This window comes from Eptesicus fuscus, chromosome 4 (genome assembly GCF_027574615.1).
Source record: "Eptesicus fuscus isolate TK198812 chromosome 4, DD_ASM_mEF_20220401, whole genome shotgun sequence".
NCBI classification, from domain to species: domain Eukaryota; kingdom Metazoa; phylum Chordata; class Mammalia; order Chiroptera; family Vespertilionidae; genus Eptesicus; species Eptesicus fuscus.
Genome location: NC_072476.1, coordinates 1034474 through 1060197, shown reverse-complemented (window position 1 = coordinate 1060197; position 25724 = coordinate 1034474). Strand labels below are relative to the sequence as shown.

The 25724-nt window shown below is 49.0% G+C and overlaps 2 protein-coding genes across 9 annotated transcripts in view; one reads left to right on the top strand and one right to left on the bottom strand.

The window, feature by feature from the left end:
* Positions 1 to 7798: 7798 nt before the first annotated feature.
* LYRM1 (LYR motif containing 1) lies at positions 7799 to 25221 on the bottom strand. 5 transcript variants are annotated; one of them, XM_054714385.1, is made up of 4 exons: positions 25064 to 25221; positions 13798 to 13963; positions 9606 to 9698; positions 7799 to 8051 (listed from the first exon to the last, which is right to left on the bottom strand). In XM_054714385.1, exons 2-4 carry the CDS (start codon positions 13954 to 13956, stop codon positions 7935 to 7937), a joined length of 369 nt encoding a protein of 122 aa, XP_054570360.1. In that variant the 5' UTR covers positions 13957 to 13963; positions 25064 to 25221; the 3' UTR covers positions 7799 to 7934. The 5 variants fall into 5 exon arrangements, with proteins under 5 accessions (XP_054570360.1, XP_008158135.1, XP_027992639.1 ...); XM_008159913.3 differs by lacking the exon at positions 25064 to 25221 and adding an exon at positions 24336 to 24395; XM_028136838.2 differs by lacking the exon at positions 25064 to 25221 and adding an exon at positions 23823 to 23912.
* The window catches only part of DCUN1D3 (defective in cullin neddylation 1 domain containing 3), a 34371-nt gene continuing 33053 nt past the window's right edge, over positions 24407 to 25724 (top strand). For 3 of the 4 annotated variants that reach the window (XM_008159912.3, XM_028136835.2, XM_028136834.2), the window contains exon 1: positions 24856 to 24999. The gene's annotated coding sequence lies outside the window, so the exon portion shown is untranslated. Of the gene's footprint in view, positions 24489 to 24855; positions 25000 to 25724 lie in introns of those variants that run through there. The other variant, XM_054714381.1, reaches the window with a different exon arrangement.

The following is a 25724-nucleotide window of genomic DNA, read 5'->3' as shown; positions in this document are numbered from 1 at the left end:
TTGCAAGTGCAAGGCACTGAGGGGGTTGCTAAGAAACAACTGCATTTTAATTACAGTTGTCTAACTCCCTCTTTAGCAACAAAAGCTGTGGAGGCAGGTGCTGGAGGCTAAGTCCAGCAGGTCATAATAAATGGGAGAAGTCCTCAAAAGGTTGAGTGGACATTTTCAGCAGGGCTGAAAATCTGAATGTTATTACCTGCTGCTGGAACAGCCAAAGGCAATTCCCCTAACCTGTTTACCAAACCTTACCTTTGATATGTATATCTGCTTTGCTAAAGGCAAATTGTGTGAATAAAGAGCCATGGGTGTGGGTCCGGAGATTCAGAGAGCTTAGTCACTAGAGCTAAGCCTCCCTGGCTCCCCCAAAATGCCGCCCAAATTTATATTTCTTGTCTAGTCTCTCAATTCACTTACATGCAGCCCCTTCTCCAGATTCCTGAACCCTTAATGCGGAAAGACCCTAGCATTTATGGCTCCCAAACAGGGACATCTGGAGAGGAAGATTCGCCAGAATGAAGAAAAGAAGTTAGTCACTGGTAAAGGTGGGGTCACCGTAAATTTGGTGGGGAGATTCACTGCGTATAAAGCTTGCACCAGCTTTGAAAGTCACGATCCAAAGAGGGCAAGGGCATCTTTTGTTTCAAACCAGGCCGTAATGGGGAAGAATTTGATCAAAAGGCAAAATTATAAAGAAATTAAAATGTCAAAAGGTACTTTTTAAAATCAGGCTCAAGGAAAAAGAGTGCCATTGTCATCTTTAACGATGTGGGGTCTTGTTCTGCTTCTAGTATGGAAAGACTTGGCAGCTAGAGAGGGTGGAGCTGTTAATCCTCTCGCCAGGGAACTCTCTGATGCTTTGTTTAAAAATTACCGTAGGCCAAAACCGGTTTGGCTCAGTGGATAGAGTGTCGATCTTCGGACTGAAAGGTCCCAGGTTCGATTCCGGTCAAGGGCATGTACATTGGTTGCAGGCACATCCCCAGTAGGGGGTGTGCAGGAGGCAGCTGGTTTATGTTTCTCTCTCATTGATGTTTCTAGCTCTCTATGTCTCTCCCTTCCTCTCTGTAAAAAAAAATAAAATATATTTTTTAAAAAATTACTGTAGGATGCCTTGGGACAGGCAGATTTTAGCTAAAACAACTTTAAAGGCCAGTCAATGCTATGGAGAGCAGAATAAGAAAAGATTCAGGAAAAGAACTGTGATTTATTAAGTCTTGTCTATATGTTATCTGTTGAATGTAGTTTTTTCTGTCATTTTTGTTTGGTTTAATATGTTTATTATTAGTCTATTAAGCATGCCTTTGGTTTAATTTAATGAGAAGGGAGGCCATGGTAGCCAGGCCATTTACTGAATTTTCCCCCAAAGCAAGCAGGATGTGGGGGTGGTGAGACATGTGATAATCCTGTAAAATCGATGCCCACTCCTGAGAGTGCTAAGAAAAGTCTCATCTTCGCCATGTTTTTTCCCGGTCCATCATTTAAAAATTTAGCAGAATTTATGAATGCATCTGGGATTTCTGTACTCATAAAGAGAGAAAGCTAGCTTAAAACAAAAGAGTGCTCCATCCGATTTTGGATAAGATTTTGAGCTGAGCGCAATCTCTTTGCGAGTGCTATAGAAAAAAACCAAAAACTTTTTCTCAAAAGAAAGAAGATGGCGAAAATGACCCAAAGGGAAAAATACAGGCTGGTTCTAAGCAACAAGATTGGTATTTCCATAATAGACGGGCATTTTTTGAATAATAATGGACCACATTCCAAAGTTAACATTAAGGCCACTAGAAGTCAGTAAGCTATTACAGAATTTGCCAAAGAAAATGCCTTGGATAATAATAATTGGCTTTAGAATCTCAAAATTATTGAAACATGGATAAATAAATGTAACTAATATGAAGGATTTGTGGTAAAGCTTTTCAGTAATAATCTATAATAATAAAAGTGTAATATGCTAATTAGACAGGATGTCCCTCTGGACGACCAACCTCCCAGACAAAGCCAGGGCTGTGAGGGCCAAGCCCCTTGCATGAATTTCGTGAATCGGGCCTCTAGTCCTATATAATAAAGAGATATATGCAAATTGACTGTCACTCTCTCACAAGATGGCTGCCTACAACCAGGCCAGCAGGGCGGTTAGTGAGGGATGATCAAACAACTGAACAAGCAGGCTGCATGGGGCGACCAGGCCAGCAGGGAGGTTAGTGAGGGACGACCAAACAACTGAAGAAGCAGGCTGCATGGGGTGACAAGGCCAGCAGGGAGGTTAGTGAGGGACGACCAAACGACTTAACAGTAGGCTGTGTGGGGCAACCAGGCTGGCAGGGAGGCCGTGAGGGATGACCAGGTCAGCGGGAGGGCAGGAAGAAGTGACCAGGCTGGCAGGGAGGCCGTGAGGGATGACCAGGTCAGCGGGAGGGCAGGAAGAAGTGACCAGGCTGCCAGGGGGGCAGTAAGTGGTGACCAGGCTGGCGGGGGGCGGGGGGGGGGGTGGAGGCAGTAAGGAGCGACCAGGCCCACAGGGACGGGGCACTTGGGGACAACCAGGCAGGCAGGCAGGTGAGCAATTAGGAGCCAGCGGTCCAGGATTGTGAGAGGGATGTCCCAGATGGGAGAGGGTGCAGGCTGGGCTGAGGGGACCCCCCATGCACAAATTTTATGCACTGGGCCTCTAGTGTATTAATAATGAAGGTCCAGTAGCCCAGGGGAAACTAGCTTCACTCCTTGATGGAGGAGGGGGCTGGTCACATTTCTCTCAGGAAGAATGTGACGATTTTACATTTAAATGGCTACAAGCTTGCTTCCCAGCTTCCCCCTCCTTTCACCAGCCAGAAATTTGGTTTTCCAATGTCTATGGCAACTTGGAGCTTTGGAGTTTGCTAAATTAAATAATAAAAATTTATTGAATGTCTAAGTATTTTAGGATAACAAAATACTGAAATATTAATCTGAGTTTGCCTCTCATGAAAAATCTAAAGGATAGAATTAAATTTATTAATTAAATATGTATTGTATTTTTGGAATATATTCTTAAAAATATAAAGTTATTACTAGTCTGAGAAATGCTAATATGAGAAATTGCTGATCTGAGAAATAACTTACCAGCTAAAATTTAAGGCTTCTAAGAGTTTAAAGTTCAAATTAAGTTGGGAGTAATTATATAGTTGTAATAACAAAATGCATAAAGTATAGAAATTTATTTTTGAGAAAATAATGCTAAGATATAATATTTTATATGGTCTAATTAAAAAAGATAATTAATTATATGGTCTGAACCAAATTTTTAATATAAAAATCATTTTAAATTTAATTGATATCTTTTAGAATAATTACAAAATTTGATGGTCTTTCCAAGTTAAATTTCAAGAGTTTAACCAAGAGATGATTTTAGGACACTCCAAGGGCCCTGGAGTGGTTCAAGAATTTATTCTTTCTTCTTAAAAGAAATATTTTTGAAATAGGACAATCTAATATACTTGAAATCACATAGAAAGCTGTATCAAATAAAAATTAACAACTATATTTTATTTATATACATGTATTTTAAAGGTATTAACCTCTAAGGGAGGGCAGGACAAGATTGCTGAATATTTCTGAAGCAGCGGAATTTTAAAAACAAAAGCAAGCAATCGCCCTTAGGCAGCCTGCTCTCAGATAGGCTGAGGGGATGGGACGGCATCTATACTTCATAGGTCAAACGTATAAGTTTGCTTACTTTACCTTTTCAATAAGAGATGCCTAGTTTACTTAATAAATTGCTTTTTATAATATAAGCAAGGGCTCATATAAATTAAGTTATATGAGAAGCAAATATTTTTATAAACAATTCTAGTAAAAATAGTTACTAAGACCTCCCATAATCCCTGTGTATGCAAATGAGCACTAGCCAAAAAGAATGCTGTTTAAAAGTAAATTTTAGCTTAATAAAAAGGAGACATTTTAAAATCTCTTCTGCTAATATTTACGGGGTAAACTGAAAGTTATCATTCAAGCATTAAATCTGATCATAAATAAAGTCACCATAAATAAAGAGTCACTTAATATGTAGGCAGCAGTATCAGCCGGCATCTGAAAAGCAACCAAATGTGTTGTTCAGTTTAAAAGAAAGAAAAAAGGTTTTTTGAAAAGAAAGTTCCTAAGTATGGCCTGGAAATTACTCAGAGGAAATAAAGGGAGGTTTCCTTCAAATGTATAGAAAACTGTAATTAAAAGTCAATGTATTAGGCCTCAGAAAGAAAAGTAAATAATTTGCATTTTGCCTCCCTAAATGAAGCTTATATAAATATACTCAAAGACTGATAGCAAAAATTCAATTAGTGTCATTTACTGTCCACAGCCAAGGACAAGTAAAGTTAGAAAATAAGCCTTATTTCAGACTGATTTAAATTGGCAAATTGAAATAAGTGAATATTCAGGGGAACTAGTTGTACTGGGCAGGAGACTATTCCTGGAGCATTAACTATTTTACTGATGGTCCACCTCATAGTAAAGCTGCTCATCATGCAATGAATTCAGACCAGTCATACTTCTGTGCTAAGAATTAAATTAAAAGTTATTAAGGGTGCATTACAGGATTTCCAAAAGCCTCTTAATATTATTTAAAACAAAAAAAGGCGGGGGGCTAGTAATCTCCGGTAAGTAAACTACATCAAGCCTAATTACTTAAATTTTTACTTAAAATTTTTTTTCACCTGTAATGCTGATGGCAAGACACACATGGTGTCAGAAATAGCCAAAGGAAAATGGTTTGGGCAAAATGAAAAGATCATGAGTCTAGTTTATAGAAAGGTCACTTTATTAACTTTAGTCAATTTCCAGAGAGCTCCTCCAAGCCCGTGTGGATTCCTGCAACAATGGATCCGAGAGAGGAACTGACCAGACTACTCCAGCCACAGATGGCAGTGGCTCCAAGCAACATACTGATGAGACAAAGGAAAAACAGTCTAGAGATGGGGGATGGTGAAGACGACTTGCCATGCTCAAAATCAGCAGCTATGCATCGCTGCAGGTTGCCCAGGACAAGCCAAAGAAGGACGGACCTGCATTGCTGTTGCTCACTGTTTGTCCACCATCCAGAACTAGAGTATCATTGCTGTCATGTCACAGGGGACAATGATTGGGAAGGGAACCCATAAAAAACTGTTGGACAGTGATTGGAAAGGGCACTCAAAGAACTGTTAGCCCAGAAAGGAGTTTACTGCAGACTGATTCCTTTGATGCCTGGCAGCAATTTAAAAGGACATGATAGAAATCAATCCTTGTTATTGAATCTAAAAATCTTAAAAGGACCCAAGCTCTGCAAATGGCATACATTCTTGTTAAATTTATTAAATAAAAAAGGGTGATGTGCTGGGGGCTAACAGCAGGGATGAAAATCTGCATGTTATTACCTGCTGATAGAACAGCCAAAGGCACTTCCCCTAACCCAGTGGTTGCAAGCCACATGCGGGTCTTTGGCCCCTTGAGTTTTTAGCAAAGGCCAGCTTAGGAGTACCCTAATTAAGTTAATAACAATGTACCTACCTATATAGTTTAAGTTTAAAAATTTTGGCTCTCAAAAGAAATTTCAATCGTTGAACTGTTATTTGGCTCTGTTGACTAATGAGTTTGCCGACCACTGCCCTAACCTGTGTACCAAACCTTACCTTTGATATGTACATTTGCTTTGCTAAAGGGGAAATGTGTGAATAAAGGGCCGCGATCCGGAGATTCAGAGAGCTTAGTCACTAGAGCTAAGCCTCCCTGGCTCCCCCTAAATGCCTTACAAATTTATATTTCTTATCTAGTCTCTCAATTCATTTACACACAGCCCCTTCTCCAGATTCCTGAACCCTTAATGAAGAAAGACCCTAGCAGGCAGGGACTGGCCATTTCATTCCTCAGGGGTCCAGGGACACAATGTTTCTGTATAATGGATTACATTTTTATAACTTAAGACATTTCCTCATTTTGAAAAGAAAGATTGCCATGAGCCAGGAACGTCTCTCCATGGAAGAGCAGCCTATTCTTCAGAAGCTAGTGCCTTGGAGCCCAGCACCTGGGGCAGAGGTGGCCAGGGGTTAGCCCGGCCAGATGTGTCAGCCTGCCTCCCGATGGCTCAGCAGTGACAGCAGACAAACCTTGTCACCAGCTACTCTTTGCTCTTTACAAATCTAGTGTTGGGTGGTTTTCATGTGAGTGTTGGAAGGAAATTTCATTGAGAAGGGATATATGAAGATAGGTTCTGCCTTTAAAAGACCAAAACATGGAGATCTTATTGTCTTGGAGAGAAAATGAAAAAAAGAATATGCATCTTTGCAAAGAAGAGTAGGCATATAAAATTCACTTTTAGGAAAGATTCTTGGCATACAGAAGAAACTCCGAGGCCAGTTAGCAATTAGGTGGACTTCCATATTGGAGGAGGCTGGGTGGGAAAGGTGGTCTCTACACTCAACAGAGCAAGACAAAAACTGTACCGTCACCTTGAGTTACCGAGACTGCGATGGAGCCAGGAAGCCGTGGTCACTTGGTCCTCCGAGAACAGGTCACATTTCATGGGCTGGTTGAGCGCACAGGCCGTGTTGAATGAGAGGCACTTAAACATCAGAAGCACTTCCAGGCAGGGAGATGCTTCCACAGTGAGACAAGATGGAAGGGGAGTGACTGGTGGGTCAGCAGATTCATGCCTCCCAGTTCAAGCAAGGCTGGGTGTCCTCACTGAATGGCCCACACACCTGCCAGCACAGTGACGTTTCTCTTCCGCAAAGGCCTGGAGCTGCAATTGTTAAACCTGCACACGCTGCTACTCGCCAGGCAGTATTAAACAGGGTAATGCTGTATTCTATAGTTCTACTTCTAGACATTTTCACTGCCAAACCCTGCAGGACTTACCCGGAGCATAGAAAACAACACCCCTGCTCCCAGGAGCCTGGGAAAGAACGCCCGTTGTGAATGAGAGGATCCGTGTGACGAGGGAATCCCAAATCTAGGTGTGGACAGGAGGTAATCAACTGCTGCTTCTGTGGGCCCTCGCACACACAGAAGTGTAAATCCTTCATTTTACTCCTTGTTCCATTTCTGTTTAGACATAACTTGAAAGCCAGCTTTGCCCTTGTGCATTCTAATTATGTTAAGGCAAAATACTTGCAATGATGCAGCAGGAGTTTCAAGCGAGCCTTCCAGTCCCAAGTGCATCCTAAGTCCAGGCTTGGAGATGAAGTAACCTATGCTTTAACAGAGGCAGTGCTTCTCGGCATGTGCGTGGAGGAGCCAGGCATGGGTTTCAACATTTCCAGGGAAAACTGTGAGGAACCCAATGGTGCACTTTTTAAGGGGTGTTTGTCTGGAAATTGGGAGGGTCTAAAGATGACAAAACACACACAAAAAGCCCACTTTTTTAAAAAAGGTTTTTTATTTTTAGAGAGAGGGAGTGGGAGAGAATGAAACATCAACGAGAGAGTAAAAACTGGGGATCGAGCCCATAACCCAGACATGGCCCTGCCCGGTATCGGCAACCTTTGGGTGCACAGGGCAACCCCCAATCCAGCCACACCGGCGGGAGGAAAGCCCACCTGTAAGCAAATCTATAACTCAAAAGAAAGCCCACAATGTTCCGAGGGAGGTCGACGGTTTGCGAGCGGCCATGAGACACCCAGACACTGGGTGGCTTCTCAGTGTCAGCCGACAGGCCAGGCAAGGACTTTCCTCGAGCAGCTCTGCCATTCTCCAGTCTTCCTCCCTCGGGGAGGCCGTGAGGTCTGCGACCGCCAGGATTAGTGTCATCCCCTCAGACAGCAAGGCCCTGACACACTGTGCGCACACATCATGAGGTCAGTACCAATATTTGGGAGGCTTTAAAGAAGATAATTGAATTTTTGCCCCAATAAGGAGAAAAGTTTTGCCGTCTGGTTTACATTGAAGACCTAGTTGGCTCATCGTCTGAGAAATAAACTTTCCCTGGATTAGGAAACCTCATCGTGAGACTTGAGATATACTGGTTTGGAAAGTTTCCTCAGTTTCTCCTGGCTTCGAAGTCCCCGGCCTCGTAGTGAGGTAAGGCCCATTGGAGGCAGGTGAATCTGAGTAAGAAGAGTAAGAATAATAATATTAAGAATTATAATCACTGCAGCAGCTTATATTCATTGAGCATTTTCTAAATACCATGCTCTCTGCTCAGCACTACATCTACAGTCATCAATCCTCACAATCATCTTGGGGCATTAGATCAGCATTTACTGATGAGAAAATGGAGGCTCAGAAGTTACAACTTGCTCAGATTAGACATGAAGTGGGGGAGCAAATCTGAACCCAGGTATGTCTGATGCCAGAGCTGGGCTGTTGACCATGTTGCCTGCATGGAGGGAAAAGCCACAAACCACACAGTAAAATGAAAATGCAAAGGTGAGGGAAAGCAGGTACCAAGATGTGTGCATGGTGGCAAACTGGGACCAGCCTAACCATCTACCGGAAGGGTTCATTCTCACCAAAGGATGCAAGGCAACCATGCCAAAAGAGAAAGGCAGTCATGCCCAGAAGCCAGGAAGTAAAGTAAGCAGGCAATAAACAGTACACCCAGGACTCGTGTAGTTTAAGAAAATGTATGTACATGAGTGTGGAAAAGACTACAAGGATATATTACCAAACTATTAGGTTCAGCCAATATAATATAAATTAAATATTGGTAATTCAAAAATTTAAAAACTATCTATCTATACTAATAAAAGGGTAATATGCTAATTAGACCAGACATCTTCCGGACATCCATCCAGACGTCCTTCCGGACAAAGCCACGATGGTGGGGGCCGAGGCAGAGGCAGTTAGGGGCAATCATGCAAACAGGGAAGCAGTTAGGGGCGATCAGGCAAGTAGGTAGAGGCAGTTAGGGGCAATCAGGCAGGCAGTGGAGCAGTTAGGGGCACCATGCAGGCAGGCAGAGTGGTTGGGGCGATCAGGCAGGCAGGTGAGCAGTTAGGAGCCAGCGGTCCCAGATTCCAAGAGGGATGTCCGACTGCCTGTTATCTCCCGAGGGGTCCTGGATTGGAAAGGGTGCAGGCTGGGCTGAGGGACACCCCACCCCCTACCCCCCTGTGCCCAGTGCACACATTTCATGCACTAGGCTCTAGTTTAATATAAAATTTGCTGTGGATTAAACTTACAGTCTCCCTCTTTCCCGTCCCCCAGTTCTCCTCTCAAGAAACAATTACCAGCAGTTTTTTGTAGGTCAAGGGTAGAAAATTGGTAGTTTCATATGGTCAACCCACTAGTTACAGGGGTCACTTTCACAGGGTGCACATTTTTGACAAATTTCACTTTCTATCTTATGCATGCCTTTAATGTTTGAACTTTATTCTTTTATTAACAACAACCCTGTCTAATATAAGAAGAAAATCTTTCCACAAAAATGTGAAAAGCAAAAGACAACACTATGTAACTGCGAGCTGGCTCTCCCTCCCACACATGGGAAAGCTGTGCACGCAGGAGACAGGCTTCTCTGGCGTCTTGGTTGGTCGTGATTGGCTGATGGCATGCAAGCACAGCTGTTTCCAACATGCCACCTACAGTAGCTCTAGCCTTCTAGACAAACACTCGGCAAAGGATGAGTACCCACCACGTGTTAACTGGGTTACACTTACTGGCCTTGGATATGGGATCTGGTAGTGCAGTCCGATTTCGATCCTAGCTGTGCATTCATCTATACACTGCTTAATCTGGTCTGTGTCTGTGAGCTGGTGAAAGACGAAATGGGCATTTTTCTAAATGCCACACAGAATACAGGTACACGTTTTCTGAAACTCTTTTGATTTACCATTCAGTAAATTAAATATTGATAATTCAAAAATTCAAAAGCAATCTATATATAATATATATAAAAGCCTAAGCAACCCTTATGACCAGACAACCAGCAGGTAGCTATGATGCACACTGACCACCACGGGGAAGAAGCTCAATGCAGGAGCTGCCCCCTGGTGGTCAGTGTGCTCCCCACAGTCAACTTCCCGCGGCTGGCCAACTTCCTGAGGTCCCTCCCCGTGGCCGGCCAGCCAGCCCCCAGCAGCCCCTCGGGGTGGCCAGCCTCCTGGCCCCAATCAGCCTGATTGGGACTGGGAGAGATGGGCCCCAATCAGCCCCAATTGCCGGCCAGGCCAGGGACTCCACCTGTGCAAGAATTCGTGCACTGGGCCTCTAGTTTAATATAAAATTTGCTGTGGACTAAACTTATAAAATGAAGTCTCCCTCTTACCCCTGTCCCCCAGTCCCCCTCTCAAGGATAACAATTACTAGCATATTTTTGTTTGTCTTCCCAGTGTATTTTCTGCATATATCAGCATACACGTATACATGTAGGTTTTTTCTTTGCTTTTATTAAATTTTTTAAAATTGGACATTATTGTAGGAGTCCCCCTTCACCATTCCCCCTTTGCCCACCTGAACCCTCTTTTCCTTGGCCTTTACCAAATTATTGTCTGTGCCCATGGGGTATGCATATGTTTTTGTGTGGTATTTATTGAGAGAGGAAGGGAGAGGGAGAGAGGGATAGAAACATCAATGATGAGAATCATTGATCCACTGCCTCCTGCAGGCTCCCTACTGGGGATGCAGCTCGCAATCTGGCCATGTGCCCTGACTAGGAATTGAACCATGACCACCTGGTTCAAAGATCAATACTCAACCTGAGCCACACCGGCTGGGCTGCACATATGTTCTTTAGCTAATCCCTTCACCTTCTTAATCTAGTCATCCCCCACCATCCTCCCCTCGGGCACCAGCCAGTCTGTTCCACGTATTCATGTTTCTGGTTCCATTTTTTTAAAAAATATATTTTACTGATTTTTTACAGAGAGGAAGGGAGAGAGATAGTTAGAAACATTGATGAGAGAGAAACATCATCAGCTGCCTCCTGCACGCCCCCCACTGGGGATGTGCCCGCAACCAAGGTACATGCCCTTGACCGGAATCGAACCTGGGACCTTTCAGTCCGCAGGCCAACGCTCCATCCACTGAGCCAAACTGGTTTTGGCATCTGGTTTCATTTTGTTCATCAGTTTATTTTGTCCATTAGATCCTACAAATGAGTGAGTTCATAGGTACTTGTCTTTCTCTGACTGGCTTATTTCACTTAGCATAATGCTCTCCAAGTCCATCCATGCTATTACAAAGGGTAAGAGAGCCTCTTTTTTTACAGCTGCATACTATTCCACTGTGTAAATAGCTTTTTTTATCCACTCAAGGTTTTTTTCTTACACAAATGATAGCTCACTCTGTTCTGAACCTTGTTTTTTCCACTAATAAACTGAAGCTCCTTCTATATTTATGCATATAAAACTGCCTCATTCTTTTTTTAAAAATATATATATTTTTTTTATTGATTTCAGAGAGGAAGGGAGAGGGGGAGAGAGATAGAAACATCAATGATGAGAATCTGATCGGCTGCCTCCTCCATATCCTTTATTGGGGATCGAGCCCACAACCCAGCATGTGCCCTTGACTGGAATTGAACCTGGGACCATTAGTCCACAGGCTGACGCTCCATCCACTGAGCCAAACCAGCTAGGGCTGTTCCATTCTTTTGAACAGGTGTACCAAATTCCAACATAATTTAACCAATCTGCTACTGATGGACATTTAGGTTATCTCCCATCTTTGCCATTATAAACAAATGTTATGGATCCCTCTAGATTTTTTTGGCTCATATGCAAATATATCTAAAAGATAATTTCCTAGAGGAAGAATTATGGGTCAAAGGGTATAGGTTCATGCATTTTTAATTCTCATAGATATTCCCTCTAGATTCAAATAGTGATTTTCAACGTTTTTCATCTCATGGCACAGAAATTACTAAAATTCTGCAGCACACCAAAAAAATATATTTTTTGCCAATCTGACAAAAAAAAAAATAGGCATAGTTTTAATTCATTCCTATTGGACAGCTATTTTTCAGAGGCTGCCTGCATGATTTTGCTGTATCTCCACACCACCTACACTAACATTAAAGTTTTTCTTTATGCCCTAGCTGGTTTGGCTCAGTGGATAGAGTGTCAGCCTACAGACTGAAAGGTCCCAGGTTCGATTCCAGTCAAGGGCACATGCCCAGGTTGTGGGCTCGATCCTCAGTGTGGGGCGTGCAGAAGGCAGCCGATCCATGATTCTCTCTCATCCTTGATGTTTCTATCTCTCTTGCTCCCCCTCTCCTTCCTCTCTGAAATAAATAAAAGTTTTAAAAAAATAAAAAAATAAACTTTTCTTTAAATGGACTCTCCTAAGCATAGTAATTGTGAAAGTACCGGATACTCTTCTCTTCCTACACGCAGTAAAACAAGCACATGTTAACTGAAAGGCCCACGGACCTCCCCCAACACAACACATCTCACTGGGCGCCGTCCTCCGGCTCCCAGCACACTGGCCCATCCGAGCAGAGGCCGGCGCAGGCTGATGGTGGCCGTGACTGAAAACCCAGGGTCTCAGCAGCCTCAGGCCCGTCCTCAGAGCGCGTGCTACGGTGGCGCCCAGCACCAGGGTGGGCGTTGGGAGGCCACGGGCCCTGCCTTTACGCCGGAGAGGGCACCCTGACCGTGAAGCTACCGGAAGGCACGGAGGCACAAAATCAACGGCCGCCTAGGAATGCAGACCGGGCTCATCCAGGGTCGGTGAGCCGAGAAACTGAGGGAGGCTTCCTGAAGGTGAACCGAGTCAAAGTGTCTGTGACGCTTGTCAATCTGACACTCACACGGCAGGCCCGGGAGCGATGCTCCGGCTTGAAGGCACTGTATTAAGTTCATTAAATACACCAATAATTTCATTATAAATGGACACAAAACAGACGTTCTGAAACGATGCAATAAAATAAACAGAAACAGCACTTGCAGTATTTGATTTCCATTCCTCCCAGGGCAGTTTAAGGACCTTGGGGATACATGTACGCTGGTGTGGCACGCATGGTGTGCACCAGGAGCAGAGTGTGGAGGAGCTGAGGGTCACATGGCCACTGGACTTGGGGTGTCCTGCAGGGGGTGGTGAAAGGCCAAGGCGGGGTTCACATACGGGAGCTGGAACCACAAGGCAGCTGCCAGCAGGTGGGACGCAGACAGGGCAGACAGGAGACCGAGGCAGGGGCAGAGTGGATAAAAGGAAGGGCGTTTCATGAAGGAGCTGCAACAGCATGGGACTCATGAAATCCACACGGAGGCGGCAAGGTCAGGAGCCGGCAGCCTCGTCCGTGCGCTGTGCCAGGCGGTCTTCCTGAGGAGCCCCCACAAGATGCCGGAGGGTTTCCTGGGATGATTAAAGCGGAGCCCCACAGAGGTGGCTTTTGGCCCTGGTGTCTGTCGGGGTGCCCTGCCATTACACGGGTTCCCGGGGCACTACTGAACCCCTTCTGTGATCCCAGAGGGCAAACTCACTCTGCTGGCCAGAGGTTTGAGTGCAAAGCTAAGTCATGAAGGGCATCCTGTGCTGAATTCTATTCTCTTCCCTCAGAATGGGTTTATACTTGGAGGCTCTGAATAGATTATGAACTAAAACACCAAACACAAACAAAAATAAAAACCTGTGAACCCTCCTGTGGGAGCGGCCCGCAACAGGCGCAGGGTGAGGGGCTGCTCCAGCCGGAACCCTCCCTGCCGGGCTCAGCTCACCTGCCGGCTGCTGAGGACCTGGGCCAGTGCAGGGAGGGTTCCGGCTGGAGCAGCCGCTCACCCTGCGCCTCTGGCTGCCCGCCACGCTCTGCCACCGTGACTGCTGTCCTCTCGACTTTAGGACAGAAACTAAATACACACAGGAAGCTGCTCTCCTTCTTGCGATCTCCGATCTCCGACTGAGGCTACTCACGTTCTTGTTTTTCTGGAACAGCGTCCTGGCTTCCTGTAGGATGTACTGCTTTTCTCGCGCGGTGTCGTCCACCTGCCCGGACGCTGCCTGCCACCTCCTCGCCAGCCTGAAGATTCGGCGGTAGAGGCGGAGGACGTCTTGTCTTGTCGCTGCGGTCATCCTCGGACTCACCCAAGCAGAAGAGGGAAAATTTGCGTGAAAACCCCACTTGAGAATAGGCAGCTGGAAGAGGCGCATTTTTCTAAATCAAGCTCTTTAATTAGGCAATCTGTTTGGTGGCACTGCCGGGCGGGCGCTGGCCTGCGCATCACCGCGTGGCTGAGGCTGCTCACCAGGCTGTTTCCTACGACAGCCATTTTCACAAACACGGCAAACCAAAACACACATTTACTATTCTTTAAGCGGTCTGAGCACTCGGGATGAGGCTTTCGGTGTGTACGCTGGTAAATTACATCGCTGCCCTGGGGGCCAAGGAGCAGGCACATTTTTTATATATATTTTATTGATTTTCTACAGAGAGGAAGGGAGAGGGATAGAGAGTTAGAAACATCGATGAGAGAGAAACATCGATCAGCTGCCTCTTGCACACCCCCCACTGGGGATGTGCCTGCAACCAAAGTACATGCCCTTGACCGGAATCGAACCTGGGACCCTTCAGTCCGCAGGCCGACGCTCTATCCACCGAGCCAAACCGGTTAGGGCAACAGGCACATTTTTAATGAGTGAATTTAATGCAGGGGTTGCTAACTCAAATTCTTCCAGGGCCAGCCGGCAGGGAACCTGGCCGGGGGACAGTGGCCAAAAGGAGAGGACACGCCCCCTTAAAGGGGAAGGCCGCAACTCAGCCTGGCCAGTGGCTGCCAGGTAGAAAGAGGGCCTAGTGATGCCAGATTTCCGGATAGCTTAATAGGTGGCCTTCCAGATTTTTAAAAGATGAAATCTCAAAAATGACACGAATTCATTACTTTGGAAAATGTGGGTACCACGAAGGCCGAGCAAACTGGGTGCGGGCTCCGTTCTGCCTCAGTTCACCATGACCTTGTGGAAAGGGTGCTGGTGCTGCTGGTCTACCTCGTCCCCGAACTGTGCACGCGGGAGCTAAAATCTCGGCGATGACTGACGTCCGTGGCCCCGCTGGGTTTTACTCTGCGACAACAATGTTTTATGTGGAGAGAACCTGGCTAAGACCCCACCTAAATGCATTCCCTAAAGTAACTATTTTAAAAAATTAAATTCCTGTTAATATCATGAAATATTCCAGATATACAAAATGATACAGAGAGTAATATAATTACAGCCACATATTCACAATGAGCCCTAAAGGACAAACTGTATAGCTGAGACCCTCACTGTCCCTCTTCCAAGTCCAATTCCCCTGCTTCTCTCCTCGGACACTCGCCTGAAGGGTTTGTCTCACCCGTCTTTATAGCTGACCTGATAGTCTAGCTTCGCAAGTTTAACACTGTTTCTACGTGTGTATGTGAGAGGCCTTGCCTTCCTGTCACTTGCTTTTTTGCCCATTTCTGTGAGGCCCCTCATGCTGTTCCTTTAGCTCTAGCCCAGTGGTCGGCAAACTCATTAGTCAGCAGAGCCAAATATCAACAGTACAACGATTGAAATTTCTTCTGAGAGCCAAAATTTTTAAACTTAAACTATATAGGTAGGTACATTGTTATTAACTTAATTAGGGTCCTCCTAAGCTGGCCTTTGCTAAAAACTCAAGGGCCAAAGAGCCGCATGTGGCTCGCGAGCCGCAGTTTGCCGACCACTGCGCTAGTTCATCTGTTCTCACTACTGCCATTCAGTCCACCGGCTGAAGTCACTCCGTGTACACATTCCTGCTGCTGGGCGTTCGGTATTTTCTTCTTTTACTTGGGCAAAAACTTCAGCCTGTTTCTCTGCTATTAACTTGACATCAGGAAAGAAGGCCCACGCCTGGAGGGTCCCGATCAGGCAGACTTAGGGCATGGGCCCTGCCCCGCCTCTAACACGGGGAGGCTGAGAAGAGGACGACAGATCACAGAGGAAGCACGTGGCCAGGCACGGGGCCTCCTCACCAGGACCCTGGCTTTGCGGACAGCGCGCAGGGCCAGGGAGGGGCTGCTCCCACCCAGGCAGGGAGACCGTGTTCTGCAGCCCAGGGTCTAAGAGAACTCGGGCAGCAACGACGACTGCCCGTCCTACTCGTCCCGACCCTGGTGACTTCCTGAGAACGAGACTGGACCAAGGCTTCACTGTTTGATGAAAAGCTTGAAAGCATGACTTCACCCAATTCCCAAGTTAACGGACCGAGGTAACAGTCGACACAATTCTGACGCCCACGATGCTTCAGAGAAATTGCTTAGGAGGAATAATAAAACCGAGAGAGAAAGAGCAGCATGCTCTGTGGCCCATGGTTAACAAAAACCCAGATGAGATGATGACGTTGTCCTGCTAAGGAAAGGTTCCTGAGTTTCTGGCTCTCCCTAAAATTCCATGGCTTCCCATGAATGTCTGAGAGTCAGTTCCTGTGAGGCGGGGAGTCTGTAACCAACGTTTGCTGAAGACTGCCTCACCTCCCTGTTAAGGCACCTGTAGGAGGCAGAGCCTGGCATATTAACATACAGCGTCCTGCTAAGTCTGAATTTAATTGGTTTCCTTCTCTCCTCTAAAAACCTCAGCAACTGATCATACACCAGAATCTGACACAGGAGCCCTGTAATGAGGGCACTCGCTGGTAACAAGCAGAACAATTGGCCTCTTTTAACAGGCCTCTTTTCAAAACCCTTGGATGTTCAAGTATTGGGAGAACTAATCCTGAAAGGGAGGAAGTGACGTCTCCTCTCCAACATCACTGACATAGAAAGCCTACCTCTGTTACTGGACCGAAGGGGTCCATTTACCTACATGCATCAAAGCTCAACCAAACAGGAACAGGAGTTTGCAGCAAAGAAAGTACAGGTTTACAGGTGAGGACATGGTGCCCAGCCCATAGTCACAGGCAAGGTGGCTTCCAGGAAATGGGTGACAGGAAAAGGTCATCATCGTGGCGGCTACAGGAGTGGGCGTGAGGGCCCTACTCGTCACCGGGTCAGGCCTGTGTCTGGTTTCGTGAGGGTGTGGCCCCTACGGTCTCACCGCTGCATGACCTGCGACTGAAACCCATCCGAAGCCAAGGCGTGATCTCGAGCTCGGCCACCATCCTGTGGTCAACAGGCCTCAGGCTTTATTCTTAAGACAGTTGGATACTGACTCGGGTGTCCTACTGGCTCAACTATTAAGGAAAGGAATGGATGGAGAACTCGTGCAGAAGAAAAAAATATGCCTCTGTTGTTCTCTCCTTATTAGAATCTTTCAGTTCTTTGGGGAACTCATGTTCTTTCTTATCTGAGGGTTACGTACCTATCCGTTATTTCTAGAAGGCTTTCTCCTGACCCCTCCCCATGTACCTTACCAACCCCTAGTCATCCTTTAGTTCTCCGTGAAAACAGGGAGGTCTCGCATGATCTCTCCCTCCCCCTCTGCCTCACCATACACACCAGATCAGGTCTCTTTGTTGAACTTTGTAGCAGTGATCACTCAAGAAATGGCCTGTCAATGTATGTCTTCCCCATAGACTCTAACATCCATGGGGACAGTAACCACATCCATCGTATTCACTGCTGAATGCTCAGCACCTGGCAAGGTGCATAACTGCTAGTCAACAGATGTCTGCTGAATAATCGAATATCTCATGCTATGGAAGCTTGTGATTCTAGAAACATCATCAGCCATATATAAAAAGTTATCTTTTTTATTTATATTTGTCTCTGTTCCTGGGAAGCAACTTGTTTAGAAAAAGTATTTCTTCCCTAGGAGTCTTCCTTCCTATGGATTTAATGGCTGGAAACCAACATTTATTCCTCAAACCATCGCTGACCTCTCACGGATGCAGAACCAACTGCCCTTTTCCTTCCTCTCTAGTTTCAGGGGTTGATCTGATGCAAAGGGGTCTGCTAGGATTTCCCGCAGGACATCAGAAATATGAAACTGTTCAGAGGTCCACAACTGAACTGCAGTATGAACTGCCTGAAGTCTATTCTTACATAATTTTACAGTAAAAATTTTGTAACTTTCATTCTTATGATTGACTAGAGGCCTGTTGCATGAAATTAGTGAACGGGTAGGATCCCTAGGCCTAGCCGGCGGTGATCAGGGCCGATTGGGGCTTTCCTTCGTCCCGCACCACCCCCTGGTGGTCAGCACACGTCACAGCGAGGGACTGAACTCCCAGTCTCAGGTCAAACTCCCCAGGGGACACTTTGCATAATTAGCCTTTTATATATATAGAAGATAGATATATATCTTTAAACTCTGCTTCTTTTCACCTCCTTAATCCCAAATCCCAGAATAAGGAAAAATAAGATCTGAAGTGTGAATGGAAGAAACTGTGACTGGAAAGGGGCCTATTTTCTTAAAGTTGTACCCCATGCTTGCAGACCCAAGCTAAGATGAGTCACCAGCACGGCCGGTGCAGCCTGTGCGGTACGATGAGGACGGCGAGGCTTGCTGCTGCACTGGCCTCGGCTGTAGTCGGAGAGGCTTCCCCAACAGCAGGCATCCCAGAGACCGGCTGGGGAGGTGATTCTTGATGTACAATAAAAATATTTTCTCACTGCCCACCAAACCATGATTTAAAGCAATTTCATTTTGTAGTGTTATAGCTTCCTTTAAATAAATGTATTACAAAATATTCAAGCTTGTTTAATAAATAGGTAAATAACAGTAAAAACTGTGACAGGCCAAGACCGGTTTGGCTCAGTGGATAGAGCGTCGGCCTGCGGACTGAAAGGTCCCGGGTTCGATTCCGGTCAAGGGAATGTACCTTGGTTGAGGGCGCGTCCCCAGTGGGGGGTGTGCAGGAGGCAGCTGATTGATGTTTCTCTCTCATCGATGTTTCTAACTCTCTATCCCTCTCCCTTCCTCTCTGTAAAAAATCAATAAAATATATTTTTTAAAAAAAAATTTAAAAAAAAAACAAAAAACTGTGACAGTGGGCCTGAAAGAGGAATTGGAAGCTGCTGTTGAGGCACCTGCTGCCCAGCCTACACGTTCCTTCTGCCGAGCCATTCACTTGGAATGGCTGTTGTGTGCCTGCTCCCCGGCCCCCCACCACACCCTCGCCCTCAGGACCACCAGGATCTGGGGCACCCTTTATGTGGCACATGCAGGCCTTGGTCTTACAGGAGGCCCAGGGAGATGTCACCCACTCACCCTTTCCCCACCGATGGAAGACCTTGCGGCATGAATACGGGCATTTAAGAGCAGAATGAACATTCCCTTTCTCCTGACAAATTGATAGAGCACGACTCTCGTCTCGGGAATGTCAAAATGCCCAATGCTGAACTCTCAGGAGGCTCTGCCTTCTACTGAAGAAAAGGTGTTACAGACAAAGGGCAGGAAAGGCAAGTTCCGGAACGACTGGCTTTCAGGATCTGCCCCTGGTGCATTTTGTTCCTCACCAGGACGAATGTAACCGAACTGCTCTCCCAAGTACTTTATGACTTTGAGGGGTGGGCAGAAGGGGAAGGCTATGAAATCTGCCTGGACGAAGTCAGTCTTACGTGTTCCTGTGCACCAATGGTGGCTGGTCCGGGTCCTTGGCCCTGTCTCCTTACATCTGGGACTTTCTCTTTGCCAAATGAAGGTCCCAACTCATACCACTGCTATGCCCAGTGCTGATTCTCACCCTTCGGCTCCCCTCACTTTTAATGGGGCCTTTTTCACTTTCCACCTACAAAACACACATTTTATAGGAGAAGGGGATCAGGATTATGTTTCATCCATTACACTCCTAGGCTAGGCACATGATTGGAGCTTAAAACACAGGATGGGGCAAAAGTAGGTTTACTGTTGTTTGTATGGAGTATAATACAATAATAACAAATAATACAAGAATAAACTCCGCTTCCTGTGCTCGTAACTGTAAACCTACTTTTACCCCGCCGTGTACATTTGTTAGAATGAATGACACACAGAACAGCACCACGAACGTCCATTCTCATCTTAGATGAGGTGGTGCTATGCGGGCCAGGTTTCCAATGGAGGCCCTGGAGCACGTGGAAATACGAATTAACGCCCACAGCGCCGGTTTTGAGAGCCGCGCCGTGGGCTCAGTGTCCCCTGGGGAGGAGCCATCAGTTCCACGCAGGGCGGTGTAAGGTGCAGGGCGGTGTAAGGTGCAGGGCGGTGTAAGGTGCAGGGCGGTGTAAGGTGCAGGGCGGTGTAAGGTGCAGGGCGGTGTCAGGTGCAGGGCGGTGGGGAAGCCTCTCTCAGGTCATTTAAGGCCCGTTAGGGTTCATCCACCGGACGAAACGATTTACTTTGTTTCTGTGAAACTTAAAACCAAACATACAAGGAAAACGGGGTTCTCATACTTTTTAAAAAAAAAAAAAAAACACAATCCTTTTGGGGAGAAAGGCTCATCACACCCAAATGATGAGGGAGTCAAAACTAAACCAGAAATGTTTCATTTGAAGAACCTCTAAGGAGCTGAAATGCTCTAACACCAAAGCAAGCTGGCCCTGGCAGCAGAGTAGGTACGACCGTCGTAGTTTAGAGTTTTCCACATGCGTAAGAGACAGTACAGTGCAAGCATGAACTAGCGAATCCTGACTTCGCTACACTGGGGGTCTTCCGGAGCCTCACGCTCTTAAAATGCAAGATGGGGCGACCTCAGAACCTCCTTCAGAGTTGTAGCAAGAATCATTCCTTAGATAATCCATGCAAACCACTTAGCACAGGAGTGTTCACAAAGGCAAAGGCCGCCTGCACAGGAGGACTGGAGGCCGCATTATCTGTGCTAAGCTTTCTGTGCAGAGGAAGCGGAGGCCTGGTGGCAGCTGTGCTGCTTTGTGGTAGTAATGGACTTCCCTAAAGCTGGTTCCCTCTGCCCATTCAAACCCCTGTATGAACAGGACAACTGTTCTTCCGTGTGCGCGTCTGGCCCTGTTGGAGACACTGTGTATCTTCAGGCCACAGAGCACATTCCTACTGAAAATATAATGCAGATGCCACCACCAAAGGCAGCATCAGGCTTCCCTTCCTATTTTTCTTCCTTTATCTCTTACTCCTTGTTTATCCTCAGGGCGCTTTTTCCTGGACCCGAGGTACTCCCTACATTCTGGTGTACTTCCATATCCCATCGCTATCATCCTCACTCAAATCCAATGGCCTTCAAGCTGAACTGTGCCCCACACTTCTCTGTCCTTCTCCCCTCCATCAATCAGGCAACAACCCCCCTCTTCCCTCCCCTACACACACATACACTCCACAGACCTGTTTCCTGTCAGGGTTCAGGTTTTGGTTACTGGAATCCAAAAAAGGGAAGTACAATGCCACCCAGTTTTGCAAATCTCAGGATGAGCCTGTGTGGCCCACTTAATCCTACCACAGCTCCTTTCCGAACAGTATCTTTTACAAAGCAAGTGACAACGGAGGTCCCAACTCATACAACTGCTATGAGGGAGTAGAGGGCAGATCATGTTTTAATTTTACCTGAAGGAAAAGGCATCCGTTTGGCCCTGTAATATGGGAATCTCCAGAACACAGGGAAAAAAACAAAACTACTGACGTCTGGAAGACTTAAACTCTCCCAGAGGAGATTTTATGGGCTCAGTGCACTCATTCTAAATATACCAGGCGGGGAACACACAGACCGCACCGGTGAGGGGACACCAATCAGCTACTGCATCTGGGACATTTACAGCTGTTTTCCCCTCCGGGACAGGAATTCTAAATGAAAACCAACCTTCTGACCTCAAGTCAAAAAGCAAGCTGGTTCCTTATCTGTGTATTTTGAGATGAAGACAAGGTAAGGGGTCAGTCAGTGGGGCTGGGAACCAGTTACCACAAGTTAAGAGTTGGAAGTGCGTGTGGGCTGGAGATAGATAAAGACTAAGTCCATGCCAAAGATCAAACCCACTCCTTCATTCATAACTGCTCAGGATTTTAACTCATCATAGGAATTAGGGAAGCCCACAAACGAAACACTTAAATTTAAATGAATGTTTAGATCCCTCCTTCCTGATTATTTTCTAAGGAACTGGGTTAGGAAACTGAAAAAATACTTTGCCCCTAACATTAGATGCAGCTGGGCCCTCCAGCCCGGGCTGACCCCACCATCTGGTGCTACCTCCCCGTGGGCAGGGCCCCTCCTGTCATGGTAGTTTCCAAGTCCCCTCAGCCATCAAATCAGCTCAGCTCAGCTCAGCTCGAGGCACTGAGCTCCTTCCTACACAAAGTTCCTTCACGTGGGAACGACGACGGTCCATTTTCAGTGTGAAACCATTAGCACCCAGGACCGTCCAGCTCCACCTCCATGACTGAAATACCCACTGGCCACATGCAGCTCTTGGCACTTGGACTATGGTGAGTGCACCGAGGAAATGGATCTAAACTCTGTTTGACTACTACAGCTGCAGGTAGCTAGCTAGTGGCTCCATGCGGACCGCACAGCTCTCGACCGACCTCGAAAAGCCCATGTCCACAGGGGTCAGGCAGGTGGGGGGAGGCTGCGGCGCGGCCCTGAGCCACAGGAAAGCAGCAGAGCTCCTTGGCGCCAGGTAGGAACCTCCGGCTGGTGCTGCCACATGATCTCATTTTTCAAATGAAGCGGAAAATCTGGATTGCAATGTCCAATTTTTATTTATTTTTTAAAATTTTTATGTTTATTTGAGCCAAACTGACAACATGCTGGGAAACAAGGCCTCAATTGCCCAATTTTTAAATGTTAGTAAGTAAATTTAAAAAATAATTTAAAGCACTTGGTGGCTGAACAATATGTTTGCAGGCACATCTGTCTGGCCAACCTCTCCTGCTCCAGGAGGGCCTCCCACGGCCACCGGCGGCCTGAGCACTCCTCCCCGGGTGGGCAGCAGACCCAAGACGGAAGCCCAGGCCGCGGCGTGTTCTGATGTTAGGAGACTGACCACATCTGGGTTGTGGCGGCGGCAGCAGGGACCAAAGCGCCTGGCAGAAGCTGCTGGTCCGTGGCTGGCATCTGAGGAACACTGTTCCTACCCAGCTAGAGCCGCAGGTGCGCCCTTCGGCAAGGCTCTCCACTAGGAGCCCGCAGGACACCCCCTGCCTGAGGGGGAGACACAGAAACTAGCAGCCGGGCTTGCTGTGGGGACACGGCCCGGCCCGTGGGCACCAGTCCCAAAGCACCGCCGCCAGGGAGGGAGGGAAGCAGAAGCTGCCGGAGGTGGAAGGGCCCCGTTTTCCCAGGATATTAAGGGGCCTCCCTGTCGGTGTGGGGTTTCCTTTGCGGCTTCTCCTCGGGGTAATCTCTAAATGTCCCCGGAGTGCAGGAGCCCAGGCGACCTGGCAGTCAGTGCCCGCCCTGTCACTGTCTCTGGGCCTCTCCCTGACTCGCAAGTGCAACTTCTCAACATCTTCACCTGCACGGGTCCGCTTACCCACCGACTGCGGCCACAGGGAACCCGGTTTCCCACCCCGTCTCCTCCCTCTCCTGTTCCCCTCCCGTCCAGGCCTGCAAGTCTACTTCCAGAATACTCTGTGCGCCCCTCTCCGAAGACCCCTCCAGAGAGGGGTACCTTTGCCATGATCTCTCTTAAGCTCCAAGGGCCCTTCTTTTGTCTCTGTAACTTTTTAAATAAATGTTCTCTTTTAAACACACAAAACAACAAAACGCGCTGTGAGGTTAACTCTCCATTTCCACTGCAACCGCGACACTGCCTCCCTCTCCCGCAGGCCCGGGCCTCCGCCTTCCCACCCAGCGGCCACGGCGAGCTCTGAACCGCTGTCAGACCCCGGCACGCCCCGCCCCAAACCCTCCGGGGACACACCGCCCGGACCCTGGGCCCCAGGCTGACGAGGGAGCCCCGCTCCTCCTCCCCCGCCCGCTCTGCCCACGACCCCGGCCCGGCCGCCGGCCGCCTCGCCGCTCCTTCCTCGGGGCCCTTCCGGCCGCTTCCCCCCAAGCCCTCCGGCCAGTTTCCTCCCCTCGGGCCTCCGCGAAGCCCGCCTCCTCGCCACCACCTTACCCGATTCAGAGGCGCTCCCCCCTCCCGCCATCACGGTCTGCGGGGCGCTCGCGTGCCGACACCTTCCCCTTTGATCTACTCCACCTTCTCCGGGCCTCGAATGAGGTGGCGGCGCACAGCCCTAGGCGCACCGAGGCTGCCCCGCGGCCCTCACTGCGCTGGGAAGGCGGCCTCCGCCACGCTGCGTCGGGTCAGCTCCCGCGGGGCGTCCGCCCCGGCAAGGCCGCTGCGAACCTCCCATTCGCACTCGGTGACCCGGCGACTCAGGACAGCCTCCGGCGGGCTGCACACCCGCGCCCCGCGGCCCCGCAGGACCCCCTCCCGGCCTCGGGCCGCTCCCTGGGCCGGTGCCCGAGGCCAGAGGCGCGACCCGGAGCCGCCCCCGCCAGGCTGGGGTCACACAGGCGCGTCTCCTAGCAACGCCGACCCCTCGCCCCACCCCAGCCGGCCCCAGGAGCCCGCCCGCCCCCCAGTCCCCGCGCCGGAGCCCGCGTCTCCGTCCCCTGCACTCACTCCGCGCCGGTCCGGCCTCCCCGACCCTCGGAAGCGCCGGACGCCCGGCGCGCTGCGAGGAGGCAGCGCGGGAGCCCACGGAGAGCGGCGCACGCCTGGCAGGCCCTGCGGCCGGGCCGCAGCACGAGCGGACCCCCGGGAGAGCCGACCCAGGTGTGCGGTCGTCCGAGCCCGTCGAATCGCACACTCCAGCCCCGCCTCCTCCGCCCGCCCGCCCGCCCGCAGCGGAGCCCACTGCACACCCCGCCCCCTGCCTCCCGCCGTCCCCTCCCCGCGGCACGCCCCCCCTCCAGCCCCAATGGTTCAGCCCAACGCCCGCCGCCCGCCCTCCACGTGGCCGGGCCTGTGCACTCCCTTGGCGACGGCTTCCTACGTGCGTACGTCGTGACGCACGCTCCCCGCCCCCGCCCCTCTGTTCCTCCTCCGGGAGCCGCGGCAGCGGGGTTACCGGAAGTGATGATGCGCCGGCGATGGGGGGGCGGGGCTTCGGGGCGGCCGCGGCCGGTGGGCCGCGGGGGAAGAGGCGGCGGCGGCTGGGGTGGCGGCGGCGGCGGCGGCGGGGCAGGGAGTCTGGGAACGCGAGCGGGGATGGTAGGTGCTTTGGACCCGCCGGGCCGCCGTCCTTGCCAGAAAGCGTTTCACTGGAGGAACCTCTGGAGCAACTGTGAGTATTGGGGGGGCCCGAATCGAGGAAAAGGGGGGGCGCTGAAGGGGCGGGGGTTGGGTACCTTCGAGAGGGGGTGGACGGGAGGAGTGGAAGTCAGCGCCTTGTCTGGACTGGTTCCTCTGGAAGGAGAGGAGGCGAGGGGAGCCCGCGCGTGTCCGCCAGGGCTCGGGAAACTTAGCCCCGGCCCCCGCCTCCACCCGGCGCCGCCGGGGACGGGTGCGGACTCGTCCTGTGCCCGGCGAGCGGGCGAGGCGGGAGGTGGCGGTGAATCTCCAGCCCCCTCCGCCCCCGCCCGCGCGGCCTCCCCGCCCCCACCCTGCTCTTTAATCATTAACAGCCTGGCATCGAGGGGCGCAGACCTGAAGGCCTTCCTCTGCACCGTGGCCATAGCGGTCGCCTTCGGTGCCCGAGGCAGGAGGTGGGGGGCTTTGCCTGTATCCTGTACTGTAAGTGGGACGGCGTGACAAATGGGTTGCTTTTTTCCCACTGCCCCTCACCCCTTCTCCCCCCATCCCCAACGCACCCCTGGCCTCCACTGTAATTCTCTGCGGTTAGGCGGTTATCGAGGTGTGTGTTTTTCTTCATGGAACTTGGTACCTTGGCCCCTCTTGAATTTGGGGTTCAGCCTCCATCCAGATCTCCAATTAAGCGCACGCTTTGTAAATGCTCGGATACAGGCCGTCACGTTGAGAGCACCTCTGGAGGCCCGGGAGCTCCGCTCA